Source organism: Anthonomus grandis, chromosome 16, assembly GCF_022605725.1.
Source record: "Anthonomus grandis grandis chromosome 16, icAntGran1.3, whole genome shotgun sequence".
In the NCBI taxonomy this organism is placed as follows: domain Eukaryota; kingdom Metazoa; phylum Arthropoda; class Insecta; order Coleoptera; family Curculionidae; genus Anthonomus; species Anthonomus grandis.
In genome coordinates, this window is record NC_065561.1 from 21,423,809 (window position 1) to 21,441,673 (window position 17,865).

Consider the following 17,865-nt stretch of genomic DNA (forward strand, 5'->3'; position numbering starts at 1 on the left):
GCCGCGGTATCATCCACACCCAACCCATTAATTATTTATTACCATACGATCCTCGTAGATAAGCCATAAAAGCACCGGTAGTGTGCAAAATGCAACAAATTTATATTGTTTTTACCTTCACTTTTTATAATAAATGAAATGTTAAGAAATCATACCGCATAATGTGAGTACCGGTACCGTTGTGCAAATACTAAACAGATTACATCGGACTGGATGTGAGTACAAGAAGCCCCATTAAACAAACCGTCCGGCGACTACACATAATAATAATTATTATTGTAATTTCAAGTTTGGGGAATCGAGAGTGTGGCGCAATCGGGGGGATGGGATGCACAAACAAGATACAAAATTATTATTAGAAAGGAAGAAGGAGGACCCACCAAGGTTCCTCCGAATCTCGACGATACATATATAAAGCCCATCCCGGTTTAGGTGCTATAAGTCAATCCGCTATTTTGGCTTAATCATGAAGGTATTCAAAAAAATAGATTTTTGAATATTTGATATTTAATTTATATATTTTTAATTTGGTTTTAGGTGTTTGTGTGTTTGTTAGTAGTGATTGCCGCTGCGAAGCTGAGCGAAGGTAATTATATCAAGTGTATTCTAAATGAAAAAAACTGCATCAACTTTTGAGTCATCATTATCAAGTTTTGCTGATTATTTTAATAATTCATACGAGGAAATACTTTTAATATTCCTACTCTATAATTGTTGACTCATTAGACTTTTTCGTACATAAGTTAATTCAAAAATTAGCTCTTAATTTAAACAAAAAAATTACTAACATTTTTGATATTGAAACTTTGGCACAGCAAGAATTTGATATCGAAGTTCCTTTTTTTTAATAGAAAATTTAAATTTGTGTACTTGGACAATACAGCATTATAAATAATACATTTAATTGAACTAATTTTTCATGTTTTTAGAATATTCAAATAATTTTGCAGTTCATGTTGGGAATTTCAAAATATTTTTGATTAATTTAGGAAATGTTAATTTCCTAAGCATTCACATTTCAATTCTGTACATTTGAAGTATTTTTGTTTTAAATTATATTCTAATTTTTAAAATGATCTCTTATGTTATTCTGAACATTTAAAGTATGTATTTTAGACATTATTTGTCTTACATACAACTGTTCGGACCCTTTAAAAAACAGTAAAAATCGATTTTTCAAAATTAAATTAATATTTTCAGCTGGCTACCTTAGCGGAGGCGGAGGCTACGGCGGCGGCGGAGGCGGCGGTTATGGAGGCGGCGGTGGATGGAAATCCGGAGGTGGCGGAGGCGGATGGTCCGGCGGAGGCGGTAAGTAGAACAATAATTCTCGTTAATATTTCTCATCGATTTCTATATAGGCGGATGGAACATTGGAAGTGGCGGTGGCGGATATGGAGGCAAGTATAAGCATCATATAATATAATATTAGCAATACACAAAATGCTTTACCAGGTATATATAGTTCCTAGTTCCTAGTAGTAATTTTAAAACCTCTATTTATAAAACTCATGGTAAGCCTCTAGTAACTATCGCACCATCAGTGTTATCAATAATTTTGCCAAGGGGTTGAGAAGTGTTTAATAGACGACTTAATTAATTTTTTACAAGCAAATAATGTCTTATCCCAAAAACGCAGTGTGACCAAACAAGTCAGTGAAAATTTACATAAAAAAAAGAATGTTTAATAGCGTTTCTAGACTTAGCACAGGCTTTTGACACTGTACGACTCGCTGCTATTAAGTGACTTTAATTTATATAATAAATAATTAATTTAGTTGAACATAACCATGACAGGATTGGTGTTTTTTCCAGATCAGTTGAGTGCATTTAACCGTCTCACGGAGAGCATTTTTTATTTATTCCAGGCAGTTGAGTGCATTTAACCACCTGACAAAGATGAAAGATAGCAGCAGACTTAAACACCACTGCCTGGAAGTTAACTTCATTTTTTCTCATGCAGTTGAGTGCATTTAACCACCTCATAGAGGGCAATTTTTTAATTAATTCCAGGCAGTCGAGTGCATTTTACCACCTGATAAAGATGAAAGATAGCAGCAGACTTAAACACAACTGCCTGGAAGAATTTTTCAATTTTTCTCATGAAGTCGAGTGCATTTAACCACCTCGTAGAGGGCAATTTTTGAATTAATTCCAGGCAGTCGAGTGCATTTAACCATCTCAAGCAGATAAAAGATAGTAATATGTATTTAGCCACCTGACAAAGTTGAAAGATAGCAGCAGACTTACTTAGACAGCAACTGCCTGGAAGAATATTTCAATTTTTCTTATGCAGTTGAGTGCATTTAACCATCTCACAGAGAGCATTTTTTATTTATTCCAGGCAGTTGAGTGCATTTAACCACCTGACAAAGAAAAAAGATCGCAGCAGACTTAAACACAACTGCCTGGAAGAATATTTCATTTTTTCTCATGCAGTCGAGTGCATTTAACCATCTCAAGCAGATAAAAGATAGTAACAGGGTTGAACACAACTGCCTTAAAAGATATTGCAATTTTTTCCAGATCAGTTGAGTGCATTTAACCATTTCACAAAGAGCAAGAGAGCATATTTATTTATTCCAGGCAGTTGAGAGAATTTAACCAAGTGACAAAGATAAAAGATAGTAGCAGACTTAAACACAAATGTCTGGAAAAATATTTCAACTTTTTTTTTCATGAAGTCGAGTGCATTTAACCAACTGACAAAGATAAAAGATAGCAGCAGACTTAAACACCACTGCCTGGAAGTTAACTTCATTTTTTCTCATGCAGTTCAGTGCATTTAACCACCTCATAGAGGGCAATTTTTTAATTAATTTCAGGTCAGCAGCAGATAAAAGATAGTAACAGGGTTGAACACAACTGCCTTAAAAGATATTGCAATTTTTTCCAGATCAGTTGAGTGCATTTAACCAACTGACAAGGATAAAAGATAGCAGCAGACTTAAACACAACTGCCTGGAAGAATATTTCAATTTTGTTCACATAGTTGAGTGCATTTAACCACTTCATAAAGGGCAATTTTTAAATTCATTTCGGGCAGTCGAGTGCATTTAGCCATGTCAAGCAGATAAAAGATACTAACAGGGTTGAACACATCCGCCTGAAAGAATATTGCAATTTTTTACAGTTTTTATTTCAATTTTTCTCATGCAGTCGAGTGCATTTAACCATCTCAAGCAGATAAAAGATAGTAACAGGGTTGAACACAACTGCCTTAAAAGATATTGCATTTTTTTCCAGATCAGTCGAGTGCATTTAACTATTTCACAAAGAGCAAGAGAGCATATTTATTTATTCCAGGCAGTTGAGTGCATTTAACCAACTGACAAAGAAAAAAGATCGCAGCAGACTTAAACACAACTGCCTGGAAGTTAACTTCATTTTTTCTCATGCAGTTCAGTGCATCTAACCACCTCATAGAGGGCAATTTTTGAATAAATTCTAGGCAGTCGAGTGCTCTTAGCCATCTCAAGCAGATAAAAGATACTAACAGGGTTGAACACATCTGCCTGAAAGAATATTTCAACTTTTTTCCAGATCAGTTGAGTGCATCTAACCATCTCACAGAGAGCATTTTTTATTTATTCCAGGCAGTTGAGTGCATTTAACTAACTGACAAGGACAAAACATAGCAACAGGGTTGAACACAACTGCTTGGAAGATAATTTTATTTTTTCTCATGCAGTTAAGTGCAGTTAATCATATCAGATACAGCAAAGAAGCATTTTTTATTTATTCAAGGCACTCGAGTGCATTTAACCACCTGATAAAGATGAAAGATAGCAGCAGACTTAAGCACAACTGCCTGGAAGAATATTTCAATTTTTCTCATGCAGTTGAGTCCATTTAACTATCTTACAGAGAGCATTTTTTATTTATTACAGGCAGTTGAGTGCATTTAACCAACTGACAAGGATAAAGAAACAGGAACAGGGTTGAGCAAGCAACCAAACAAAAAATAGCAACACAACTGCTTGGAAGATAATTTTATTTTTTCTCATGCAGTTGAGTACATTTATTACCACCTCATAGAGAGCAATTTTTGAATTAATTCAATTTTTAACTTTTTTTAATGCAGTTGAATGCATTTAATCCTCTGATAGAGATAAAGATAAAATATATTAATTCCTTTACGAATATTAATAGATCACTAAGATCATATGCAGATGACACAGTTGTCATATTTTCTGGAAGCTCTTGGAAAACAAAAAAAACAAGCAGAATATTTAAAAGACCCATTATTTCACATTATCCTACACCTCTGACTTGTCACTTACTTTTTAATAATTTACACTGCAATCAGACGACATTTTCCTAATAAAAATTTTATAATACAAAAATTCCAGGAGGTGGAGGCTGGAAATCCGGCGGAGGTGGAGGATACGGAGGCGGCGGCGGCGGCGGAACCGTAAAAATCATTAAAGTGATCGTACCGAGCGGCGGAGGCGGTGGATACGGAGGCGGCGGCGGCGGTTATGGAGGCAGCGGCGGATGGAAGTCTGGCGGAGGCGGTACGTCTCTTATATGACAATTATTTAGTCATCAGTAAGTTAATTAATTCTATTTCCAGGTGGATGGTCATCCGGTGGAGGCAGTAGTGGTTGGTCATCTGGCGGAAGCGGATGGTCTTCCGGAGGTGGGGGCGGAAGCGGCTGGAAAAGCGGAGGCGGCAGCAGTGGCTGGTGGTAAACCGCCATGATAATAACGCAACATGTTATCCGTAGTAATCGTTTGTTTTTTGGAGATTTTATACCTTTCACTAAACTCGGGTGGTTTTCTTTTGTCTTGTATATACATGTAAATTTTTTTTTATACAATATGTTGTACTTAATATACGCATATATTTTTTATATTTATTTTGTGATTTATTTTGACCCAATATACCTTTTAGACTAAACCTAGAAAATATAAAATAAAGACTAAGTTCGCCAAATTTGTTTCCTATCTTTGAAGCAAATTTGGGCACAGGGTATCATAGTAAAACTCTTCAATTTCATGGATGTAAAAAAAAAGAAAAACTAAATCAGACAAAAATTTAAAAAAAATCTTCAGAATTAATTTAAATAAACAATATAACATTTATATTAACCAGTAATGTGATTTCAAGTAAACACAAACGTGGGAAACATTTAGATGTTGCTATACTACGAAACAAGCAAATAATTACATCTGCTTATCGTTAAAGGCTACTCGCCGTCCATTACCTAATTATTTCAGTGATTAATTTTGACCTTTCTCTAGAATAAATCTCGGAATAAATAAGTCAATCTTCGTCTTACGCAGTCAGTGTTCATTTTTTTTTTATACGGTTCGTTGAACTCTGTGCATTTTTTCGCAACGCTGAATCATCGCATCAGGGATGAATTGTCGAGAGTAGTCATAATAATTGTGGTTTGTTTATTATTTTGTAGAAGTAAAAGGCTGGGAAATTTATTCGAAAGTATATAGAACATAAGAATTTGAAAGCAATTTTGAAGAGATTCAGTACAAATCTTGTATGAAATTTTTAAAAGCAAATATGGACAAATGGTCTCTGTATTTAATGAGTTACAAAAAAAAACATTTTCTATTTTACTTTTGCCAAGAAAAATCCATTTCTAGTACAATTTTTTGTTATTTTCAAAATGTTATCTATTGTTGGAGTCTTAGACTATCCCAGTCTTAAGAACATTAGAAATTAGCTTGACTGCCTGGAACAGTTTCAAGAGTGACAAATAACTACTTTGGAAATAAATGAAAACTATTTCAAGAACTTGAAAACATGAATCACCTGAGTAACACACTGAGATCCCAGTTTGTATTTTGTAACTCTTCCAATAAGTGGAACAAAGATGGATCGATATTGCAAACCATAACTGGACGTTTGCAAGATCATAAGCCGTTTTGTCAGCGATTGTACGCAAACAAAAAAAGTGAAAGAACCACATATTTCCCACCAATTTCAAACGCACGGTATAGTAGGGCAAAATTCAAATTTGGCGCCACTATCAAATTTTAAATTTCCCGCTATTATGACTACTACTTCTCGACATTCAGAGGGCGCAACATTCAGTGTTCTATTGACCCACACAATGATTAAAAGACCGAGTCAAATTTAGTTGGTAGGCAACCAACAGTGCTATAGTATTCCCATCCTTGTTTAACTCATTGCTTTAAATGGAGGATATCTAGCATACTTTGAATAATTTATTATTTTTTGAATATTTTGGACTTGAATTTGCAATATTTGTAATAAAACATATATTATATATATTTAGGGATTTTATTCCTTTTGTCATGTAAATTGTTACAGCGATAAGCGACACAAATATATGATAATGAATAGCCCTTTACAACAATGGGTAGAAAAGAGAGACAAATACTACTTATAGTGCCTCCCTTGAGTGTTGCCTCTGAGACGTTTTTCAAGCGTTTGCTGCATTTACGCATCCGTTCCAGTTACCAAAGGTATTAAGTTCGTTGATTGGCCCTTATCCATCTAAGAAGAATTATTCTAGGAGTTGTACCAATGTGAGTTTTTCTGTTTTTATTGTCCTCCCTGTTCAGTCTGCCCTGGGGTGTTCTGTAGTTTTCACAATGCGACTTAAAAATGTCAAAATTAGTTCGAGATGCGTGACTTTTATTAGAGGGCGCTGTACGCCATAAGAATTTTTCCCGCTTTACATGAGCCACCGGCATTTCTCTATGGTGTCGTAATGTCGGTTCTGTGCGTATTTCTTGCTGTGACCACACTTCTTTTCTTCTTCGTAAAAAATGAGTTCGAGAAACGTAGAAGAGACTGTGGAGGTTCAATCCGAAGAAGAAGTGGGAGAAGAAGAAGAAGATCATGGTAAACAACAACAACAACAGGATAATGATATAATAATTGGAGATGAAAATAATTGTAATGAATTATTTTCTTGTTTATATTGCGAATTCCAAACGGAAATTCTTGAACAGTTGGACGAGCACTTTTTCAGCCATGACGAAGCTCTGAGCGAAGAGAGTGCGATTGAAACTGAAATGGGCATTGTACCTACAGAAGAGGAGCAAGATTTGTCCCAGGATATATCAGAGGTAAGATGAAGTTCTAACTGCATATATAGCTCTAGCTAGAGATATAAAATGTTGTGTTCTTATTGCTAAACATGTGTGATAGCCATAAGGAACTTTATAGCATAATAAAGTGCCATCCTATCAAAAGGTTTATGAATGCTTAGACCTGGCAATACCCAGAAAGAAAGTTAAAATAGGCACTCGAAAACTCAAAAGTTTTCCAAAATACTTCTCTCAAGAACTAAAGAAAAATATTAAGTTAAAGACATATCTGCATAAACAAATTAAAAAAGGCACTGCCAATTTTCAAATTAGGAATGAGTATAGCAAAATTAGAAGTACAGTGAAATATCAAACTGCACATGAGCTTCGAACTTATCATGAGAATATCGAGAGAAATGTCAAAACTAACCCAAATAGCTTTTGGGATTTTGTCAGGTCTGGGCGTTCAAGACCTGGTGTTCCGACTGAGGTATGCTATGGGAAGTGTACTGTTAGCGGTGCTCAGGAAATAGCTGAAACATTTGCATTATATTTTAGCTCAGTATTTCAACAGTCTGAAAAACCTAACTTTGATAAATCTAGTGGCAACTTTTCATTTTTCTCCAAGATCTCTGAAATGCAAATTCAAGCAGCCATTAAAAGATTAAAATCAAAAGAGGCCACTGGCAATGATAGTATCCCCTCATACATTTATAAAGGTTGTTCTGATATCTTGTGCACTCCATTAAAAACCATTTTTAATTTGTGTCTAAAAACAAACACATTTCCAGAAGTGCTTAAATATGCTTTGGTTACTTTAATCCTCAAATCAGGAGATAATTCTTTGGTTGACAACTACAGACCAATTAGCGTTCTTAATTCTCTCACAAAAATTTTTGATAACATTTTATACCAAGATATTTTGAGCTCTTTCATGAATAAATTCTCTCAGCAACAACATGGATTTCTACCAGATGCCTCAACTGTCACCAACCTCAGCACTTTGACTGAGGCAGCTGCCAATGCAGTAGATGATAGCCAAGAGCAGCTAGATGTGGTCTTGACAGATTGTGCAAAGGCTTTTGATCGGGTTGACCATGGGCTGTTGGTGAATAAGTTGGGTAAATTTGGTTTCTCACTGAAAGCATGTAGGTTTATGGTATCTTATCTTACCGGAAGGCCTCAGCAAGTTAAAGTTGGTAAAAAATTGTCAAAAATATATATCTGGGGTGCCTCAGGACAGTAACCTTGGGCCTCTCTTATTTCTAATTTTTCTGAACGATTTGCCAAACTGTATAAAGCATGCTAGATGTCTCGTGTTTGCTGATGATTTTAAATTATTTATGCACATAACATCTCTTATTGATTGTCTGCAAATTGATTTGAACTTGGTGGTCCAGTGGTTCAGAGAAAATAAAATGTCATTAAACATAGGTAAATGTCAAATTCTAACCTTCACAAGAAAAATGCAATTTATAAATTTTGATGACAAAATTGATAATTTATCGTTAACTAGGAAAAGTAAATTTAGGGATCTTGGAGTCTGTTTTCAAACAAATCTCAAATTTAAGCAACACTACGAAACTATTGTAAACAAAGCATATAAGCTTCTTGGTTTTGTAATAAGAAATACAAAACATTTTAAAGAAATAAAATCAATAATAATTCTGTACAACTCACTGGTCAGACCGATCTTGGAGTATGCCTGAGTTATCTGGGCACCTAAAGCAATGGTGCATATTAATATGATTGAAAGGGTCCAAAAAAGATTTTTTAGATACCTGTACTTAAGAACACATAATGCATTTCCTTATATGATCTCCTAATAGTATGCTAATTGAATTTAAAATGGTACGATTGAGTGTTAGGCGTAATATGAATGATGTCTTATTTATTTACTACATAACTAACAACTTAAAATATAAGAACTGTTCTTTAATTAATCATCTATCATTTGGTGTTCCTAAAATCAATTTGAGAATAAGAAATAACAATCTTTTCCAGTGTTCACCCTCAAGTTGTTCGCCATTTAATAGAATGATGCAAGAATGTAATAATTATATACAAAAATATGATATAGATCTCTTTAATATTAGTATTCGCCAAATTAAGACTGATTTTGTATCCTTATCTGACTAATCATTTACTTGTTAATCTGTTTTTGTTTTTGATTTTTAATTGTAAGTAGGTGTATTTTATTAAATGTTATAAGTTTTAGTGTAGGTTTAGTTTCATCATTATTATTGGTTTTCCTTTTTCTTTCTGCAAGCCAGTAAGCACTCCCACATATAATTACATTTCAAATGTGTTTGTAAGAGTATAAATAAATAAATAAACTGTTCAGGCAATTAACAGAGCCCCATTTCACTGTTGCCAATCGTATCAAAGGTGATAGAAAGGTGCATGGCATTCAAACTGACCAACTTTTTTGAAATCAATAACCTATTTACTGATAGTTTGGGTTTAGAGAGGGGAAGAGCACAGTTCTTGGTATCCGTAATCTACTCTCTAAAATAATGGATTCTTTTGGGAAATGTGAGCAGTTTCGATTGTGTTTCACATGATATCCTTCTAAAAAGACTTAAATTTTATAATCTTTCATATAGTAGTATTAAACTTCTGGAAGAGTATCTCAAAGAACACACACATATAGTTAGAGTTGGGAGGGTTTTATCATCCAAAGGTCTTTTGAAACTAGGTGTACCTCAAGGTTCTGTATTGGAATCTATGCTTTGTCTCCTTTTTTTTAATGACCTGCCATAGGGTAAACTAGCCTTTTACATACTTTTCGTGGACGACACTACTATCACTATTCATGACCAAGATCTTGATATATTGAATTGGAGATCGAGTGAAACACAATTAAACTTAAACTTTACCAATTATAAGACCCAAAAAATGCTGTTTTCAATTAGAGACATTCAAGATTCCAGAAATCCATCTGAGGTAAAATTTTTGGACTTATATCTGGATCCAAAACTCATTTGGGATATTCATACAGATCATCTGTTTGGAAAATTGAGAAACAGGGTGTTCTTACTGAGAAACTTTTATGACTGTATATCTCAGACTACAATGTTAAATTCCTACTATGGCATATTTCACTCAATCACTTTTTGCCGACGATACATCAGCAGTTGTCTCGGGTACAATTTCATTGTTTCCGATTCGAGCTATTCAGGACCGGAGCTTACTCCTTAGAGAGCAGTCATCAAGTAGCCTGATCCAACAACACTCCACCAAGTTCTTGGGAATTGTAATTCATGGACATCTATCGTGGGATCCTCAGGTGGAATCTGTGTGCAATAGATTGTCCCGCAGCAATTATGCCATCTTGCAACTTCTAGACTATGTGGATGCATATACAATTAAAAGCTTTTATTATGCCTCAGTGCATTCCACTCTATCCTATGCCTTATTAGCTTGGGGTAATCCTCCAGTATTGGGAGAGTGCTAATAAATCAAAAGCGCATTGTACGTACGATGTTTAGACTTTCTTTGAGAGAAACTTGCCGTGGTACTTTTAAAAAAGAAAAAATCCTAACTATAATCAACATCTATATCTTGGAGTGCGCATGTCAAGTACATAAGAATCTTTCCAAACTACATGAGATCTGGAGATGTTAATTTTTATGAAACTCGAAATGCAGATAAATTATACATCCCTTTTACCCGGTTGTCGCAGGTACAGGATCGTCCGGAAATTACATCTCTCAAAATTTTTAATCATCTCCCATGTAGAATAAAGAGAGCTAAGACTTTTAAGAGGGCTCTTAGGACCATGTTAGATGACTGTCCTTTTTATTCGTTGACAGAGTTCTTTAACTGTAGATTTATTGACTAAATTAAGTTAAATTTGTTCCTTTCATATCTTTGTAATTTTATACTATTTTTATTAGCATTGTAGTTTTTATTGACAATTCCTATACATTGTTATGATGGCGATGGAAATAAATGATGGGATTTTGGCTTGGGGTGGATCAGCTTCTGCAGCCAGAATATTTGGATTGCCGTGTAGGCTGTAAGAATTGTTTGGGGTATATAGGGATCATTGCAGGTCAGCATTCATAAAACTTAATATACAAACCTTGCCATCAGTTTACATCAGAGAATGCATTCTTTATGTTAATTAAGAGATCACAACTATCAAACTAGACACTATGGCAGTATTGTACCATCCTACTGCCATCTATCGAGGTGCCAAACTTGACCAACAAATATTACAAACCTCACTTATTTATTTATTTAGCAGTTTATTTTCAACAGGCAAATCTACAATTAATGTTTTGAAAGTGTAAACAAGTATTAAATTACTATAAATTAAATAACAAAAAGAAAGAAAAATAAGGAAAACTTAAATTACTATAGTAACATCATGTATATATCAAAATTAAAGGAGATGTAAATTAACATTAGAATGAACAAAGAAAGGGATTCATGGGGACAAGGGAAAAAAGGAAGAGAACAGGAATTATGGTAACTGTTGGTTTGTCAGAGACAAAACTAGAGCATACAAATATGTCACAGGTTGATGATACTGAATTAAAAATTCTGCACATTTGATATACGGGATCCTGAAACCTAATGTTAGTTCTAGCGCGATCTAAAGCAAAAGTGATACTTGCTCTAGAAGCAAATCGTGGTACATGAAATAGAATATCGTTCAAGAGAGGAGGAGAATTTATTTGATTATTGACCAACTTCCATAAGAATGTTACAAAATGAATTGTTCTCCTCATGACCAGAGATTGCAGATTAAATCTGCCTAACATCAGATCATGATCATGTCCCCTAACAGGATATATTCCATCCTCACGAAACATAAGAAACTTTAAAACCCTCCTCTGAACACTCTCGATGTAGGACACCACACCAAGGAACCATATTCCAGTCTTGATCTAACAAAGGAAAAGTACAATAGTTTTATTGAGTTTGAGTTGTTAAAGAGTCGGCTATTTCGAATGACAAAACCCCAGAAGTTTCAACGAGGAGGTCACTGTCTGCTCAATATGTGGCACAAATGTGAGCTTATCGTCGAATACAACCCCTAGATCTTTAATAGAAGTACTTCTACAGAGGATTTGATTGTCTATATTGTAATTAAACAAAACATGATCATAAGACATAACTGATTTCGACTGCATCACTCCCTAATTAGGTCCAAGTTACTCTGTAAGAACAAGCAGTCCAAGATACTATTGATACACCAGAATATTTTCAGATCATCAGCATAAGCTAGTCTAAGGCAGGAAATCAATTCTATAAGATCATTAATATAAAAGATGAAAAGAAGTAGGCCGAGATTGGATCCCTGTGGGACCCCAGAAGTTGAAATAAAGGTATTAGATCTGCAACCTTCCACCTCAACAAACTATAGACGGTCAATAAGGTATGACGAAAGCAACGAAATTAGCCTTTCTGAGAAGTTGAATTGCTTGTTCAATTTTTCCAGCAGAATGCTATGGTCGAAAGCCTTACTGAAATCAGTATACACCACATCAACCTGACTTTTTCTATCGAGGGCTGAAGAAATAAAATGAGTCACATTACAGAGGTTAGTGATGCACGACCCTTTAGGAATAAAACCGTGCTGATCTATAGAGAGTAGTGATTGAGCTTGGGGAAGAATTCTGTTATACACAATAATTTCAAAAGTTTTGAAAAAATTGCAAAGTATGGAGATAGGTCGGTAGTTGTCGATTCTGTTTATATCGCCTTTTTTATGAATTGGTATTACTTTAGCACATTTGCAGACGCCTGGAAATTTGCCAGTTTTCAAAATAAGGTTAAAAATATGACATAAAGGCTGACAAAGGACAAACATGCAGTCATGCAGTCATGCTGGACCAGCTGTCAACTTGTTTTTTAGCCTCCGACTAGCAGCAATAATTTCCTTAGTGGTAATTGATGGAAGAATGTCAATGAGGTCTGAGGAATTAGAAGGAGGATAGGTTTCTGCGAGGTTGATTGGATCTTTATAGGCATTCGGAAAAAGTTTGGCAAAAGCTGGCACAATATTTTCTGTTTTTTGAAAAGAATTACCATTGGCATCGCACATGATAGACGGAAGTGAAGGTGACCTTTCTTTTAGCTCTAACAAAAGACCAAAACGATGAGGGATCAGTCCCAATATTCTCCTCGGCTTGGGTCACAAATGAGTTATAGGCCTCACGGGTTTGAGATTTTACTGTCTGACGAAGCCTGTTGTATCTGGAAAGATTAAATTCAGTTGGAGAGGATCTATAATCACGATATGCTTTTTCCTTCTTAAAGATATTAGAAATAATTTGTTTTGAAAACCATACTGGAAATCTTCGTTGTTTTAAAGGTGCTAAAGCAGCAAAAGCTGAATCAAGTCTTTTGTAAAGTTCCTTGCAAGCGCTGTCAACGTCAGAAGACTGCAAGACGGACAACCAGTCTGCATCAAGCAACAAATTATACATGAGTGGAAAGTCTGCTTTTCTGACGTTAAACTGCTGTAGATTATTATTATATTTATGAGGGAAAGCCAATTTAAAAGAAATTGTCAAAGCAGGATGATGCAAATCTTCGTCAATAAGCTGACACTGACGTCGAAATTTTCATCGAAGTCAAGAAGCCTATTAATAACATTTGGAATATTGTTAAACTGCTTAAGACCAAGGATCTCGCATAGGTTGGTCAAAAGCTTGCACTTGACACTGCTAGCTTCGGTTGTCTGATAAGATGGAACATTAAAATCTCCAACAATCATACTTCTTACTACTTATAATCTTACAATACAGCTCTGAAAAATGCAGTTAAGAAAGAATTACGCTCCAGAGCCTTTTACTGTTTACAAGAGTTGCTACACCCCTAGAAATCCTCTATTATTGTATGTATTATTCACTATTTTTAATGCTTGTGTCGTTTTAATTAAATACTTAATGTTTGTATATTGTGAGTGTTGGAATTTTGTAATTTTAATCTAAATTTTAACTTGAATATTTTACTAGAAAATGTATCTTGACATTAATAAATTGCTTTACTTTGCAGGGGAGTTCACTCAAATTATTTGTGTTTTTGAGTCACGTTTCAAGTCAGCTTTATTATCAAAATCAACAGATACTACAACCACAATTGTTTTTGCTAAAAACTAAAGAAAAAATATAGTTAACTTTTTCTTGCAGGTTAATGCATTAAGCTTCAGGTTTCTTGAAGAACAAGTAAAACCTGTGAAATCATATATCTTTGTATGTCCATACCGAGAATGTGAATATGAAACCGATAAAAGGAAAACTATGAGCAGACATTTCTTGATACATTGTGTATCCCCGGAAGTTTTCTTGTACGCTTGTTCACAATGCTTCTATACCACCAGGAGAAGAAACGATATGCCCAAACATTTACTTACCCACTGCAAAAAGTCTGAAGGTATTATATAAATATATGGACAGTGTACGATTATTGCAAACCATTTGTTTTTTAGCACTTCTCTTCGGTTGTCCTGAATGTTTGTATACAACAAAACGGAAAGGTGATCTTCGGGCCCATCTGATTTGCCATTCAAAGTCTTTAGACGATTTAGTTACCTGTCATGTTTGTGGCTATACTTGTCGCAGGATATCGGATCTGAGGAAGCACATGATTGTTCACAAATCGGAGGAGGATCGCGAAAGAGCGGCGTTTAATTGTACCAAATGTGGATACAGTTCAAAAAGGTGAGTTTATTGAAAGGAAAATTTGTATGAAAGCAGGAAAGTGTGCAACCATTTACTGACAAATCTGAAAACACTGGACTCCTTAGAGACCTTTCGACACATGAATTTTATTATTGGAAGGGCTTTTTATAGTATGGAAAAACCCTATCAGGATGCACTTCAAAATTTGCTTTTATTATGATATTTGTCTGTTAATCTAAAATTATGTCTGGTATCAATGTCTGTATTTTTTAATTCTTTATATTTAAAATGTTTTTTTACTTATTTGTGGTTTCGCATGTAATGGCTTCAGTGCACCATTTTTCTATTTGCTGGTGCATAATCCTGAATTATTGTTTTTTTTTCAGATTAAACGACCTCAATAAACACGTCATTTTACACAGCGACCGTAACGTTAAAGGGGTCTTAAAATGCCTAAACTGTCCATATATGACCACCGACAACTCGATTTTCGCCAAACACATTTTAAATTTATGCAATTACGTGGAAAATGGAGGTGCTATCCTGGACAATGCCGATCAGCAATACGTCGTGTTGGACGAAGATAACTTCGCTTTGTTCAATAGTGCGTATAACGAAGCGGAGTCAGATACAGTTGTTCTGAACCAAAAATCCTCCCAAACAACAACGAGAATTAAATCCCATTTAAAAAGGACGAGGGAAGAACAAGAGAGTGAACCTTCCGAAGCGGGTAAAGTTTTAGTTCTGACAAGGTTTAGTGAAGGACAGGAGAATGTTATTGTTTAGTTGAGCGGAATGTATGTAAAGTTTTATTAGAAATTAAATTTTGTTGATCCATTAAATATGTTTTTATTTAATCACTCAAACTGAAACTCAATAAATGCCTTATTGTCAATAGAAAGAAAGAAAGAAAGAAAATGTGCTATATTACGTAAGACAACAAAATCTTGTGTACAAGCATCCTAAAAACTAAAAAATTCCAAATTCACTTTAAATTTCAAACAAACATAACATCTAAAACACTTTACCATAAAATTTACACACATTACCAAAATTAATCATAACAAAACAGATTGAGAAAAAAAAGCATCTTTTTGATAAATTTCATTAAAAAATAAGTAAAGCTGTCAATAAAACAGAATTTAGAGGAAGTAAATTAAATTATTTAACAGGAAACAAAGCAAATAAGAGCACAGGTTAAAAGGTATCATTAAAAAAATCCTCAAGGCTATAATATGCCCTGGATAATAAAAGTGATTTTAATTCCTTTTTAAATCTCTTAACTTCTAAAATTTGTCTGATACATAGAGGAACATGGTTGTAAATTTTTTTGCTAAGGTATATAAGTGAGTTCTTGGTGAGGGAGGATGTAGGGATTGGTAAGGGAAAATCGTTAACCTGGCGAGTCATATGACCAGTGTTAGAGGGAGGTTTAGGACATTTATGAATAAGAGTAGCTGTTTCTAAGATAAAAAGAGTTAGGATTTTTTGAGATATAAAGAGAGACTTACAAGAATCTCTTAACCCAACGGAACATAGGTATCTAACTGCTAAGGTTTTGCCCACATTAAATACAAGCCTGTTTGCAGCACACCACTCCGATAAAATCTTAAGATCCTTAAAAACCTGGGCTCTAACATTATCAGAATCTCTATGATTCCATAAAATGGTGGTATCATCAGCAAACTGAACCACTTTGCCCTGCAGTTTTAATGAACCCAAATCATTTACATAGAGCAAAAATAATAGTGGTCCTAACACTGAACCCTGAGGTACTCCAGTTTTAAGGGATCTGGAATCGGATAAACATCCAGATACTGTAACTCTTTGGGTACGATTAGACAGATAGGATTCCAGCCATTGCAATGCCACACCTCTAAAGTCATAATTATTGAGCTTCAAATGCCTTGGATAAATCGCAAAACACTGCCGCCGCGGACTCTCCAGAATTCAAGGACACATAGACACTCTCCAAATATAAACGTAGAAGTTGTAGACAAGGCTTCACAATTATTACAATAAGTTACAACAAAAGTAGATTCAAATGTAAATCTTATATTAAACTATAGTAAGCTTTACTTGAGAGGAATTCCTTTGTCTCTATACTTACGCACTCAAGTTTTCTGATTTCTAGTGAAAGATTATTAAATAACTTAAAATAGAAATGGTCAATCAGTTTTTGGGATTTGTGATTAGAAATAGCAGGACCTTTGAGCTAGAGACTAGTGTTAGGCCTTATAATGTCGTGGTTAGACCACATTTGGAATATGCTGCACAAATTTGGATGCCATCCGACTACGGTCACATAGAAAAAAGTGCAAAATAGATTCCTCTATATTAGGAAAAATAATGGTTTTCCATGTGTGGTCTCATACAGAAGCATGCTGGTCAGCTTCCAATTTACAAGCTTATTGGATAGAAAAAACAAACAGGCTGTGATTTGTATACACTCTATTATAAACAATAAAAAATATAAGAGACTGTGATTTAGCATGTTCCTTAGATTAATTTGAGAATTCTAGACTACAATTTATTGAAAATCAACCTAGAGCCCTTCATTCATAAATAGAATGCTACACATACTTAAAAAGAATCACATATTATATATTTTTAATATGGCTCAACCACAATTACAAACTGCTCTTGGTAATTTAAAGTTTATTACGTCTTAGGTGGAAAGTCAATTGCGTTTATTTTATTTCTTTTCAATTTTATGTATGTTTCTTTTTTTCCATGTTGTTTTTTAGTTTAGTTACTGAATTATCTACATTTTTATACCATATTATTTTAATCACTAGTCCACTGGTGTTTGTAATTTGTACCAAATAAATAAATAAACTTTTTACCTTCATATACAATAGAGCCACGTACGAGTTGAGAGTGAGGAATCGGTAGCATCAGCATGTAATTTTGTGGAGTGTTAGACTGATTTTCTAGTTCATGTTTATAGTTTTTAAAAACTTTCTAGAATAAAAGACAATACTGAATTAAAATATTATGAGTCAGGAATAGAGGGCGACAAGAGTCACGGGGTTTAGCCCCACATAGATAACAAATAGTTAATTAAAGAGGTAATTTGAGCATGAACCCTAAAAGCAGATTCCATATCGAAGATGGTACTCAATAATCGCAAAATATGCACATCTGACAACGGAATAGTTTAGATTGGTGGTCTTTTTGCATACATTGGTAATATGCTTTA

General features: G+C 34.4%; 2 protein-coding genes across 4 annotated transcripts; both read left to right on the top strand.

Annotated features, from left to right (window-relative positions):
- The first annotated feature begins 228 nt into the window (after positions 1 to 228).
- On the top strand, positions 229 to 4,862 carry LOC126745883 (uncharacterized). 3 transcript variants are annotated; one of them, XM_050453918.1, is made up of 6 exons: positions 229 to 472; positions 538 to 586; positions 1,201 to 1,311; positions 1,362 to 1,400; positions 4,353 to 4,454; positions 4,577 to 4,862. In XM_050453918.1, exons 1-6 carry the CDS (start codon positions 467 to 469, stop codon positions 4,693 to 4,695), a joined length of 426 nt encoding a protein of 141 aa, XP_050309875.1. In that variant the 5' UTR covers positions 229 to 466; the 3' UTR covers positions 4,696 to 4,862. The 3 variants fall into 3 exon arrangements, with proteins under 3 accessions (XP_050309875.1, XP_050309874.1, XP_050309873.1); XM_050453916.1 differs by having other exon boundaries at positions 274 to 472; positions 4,353 to 4,517; XM_050453917.1 differs by lacking the exon at positions 1,362 to 1,400 and having other exon boundaries at positions 260 to 472; positions 4,353 to 4,517.
- Positions 4,863 to 6,700: 1,838 nt separating this feature from the next.
- On the top strand, positions 6,701 to 15,505 carry LOC126745712 (zinc finger protein 142-like). The gene is made up of 4 exons (XM_050453689.1): positions 6,701 to 7,062; positions 14,172 to 14,415; positions 14,471 to 14,702; positions 15,050 to 15,505. Exons 1-4 carry the CDS (start codon positions 6,760 to 6,762, stop codon positions 15,447 to 15,449), a joined length of 1,179 nt encoding a protein of 392 aa, XP_050309646.1. The 5' UTR covers positions 6,701 to 6,759; the 3' UTR covers positions 15,450 to 15,505.
- The last annotated feature ends 2,360 nt before the right edge of the window (positions 15,506 to 17,865 follow it).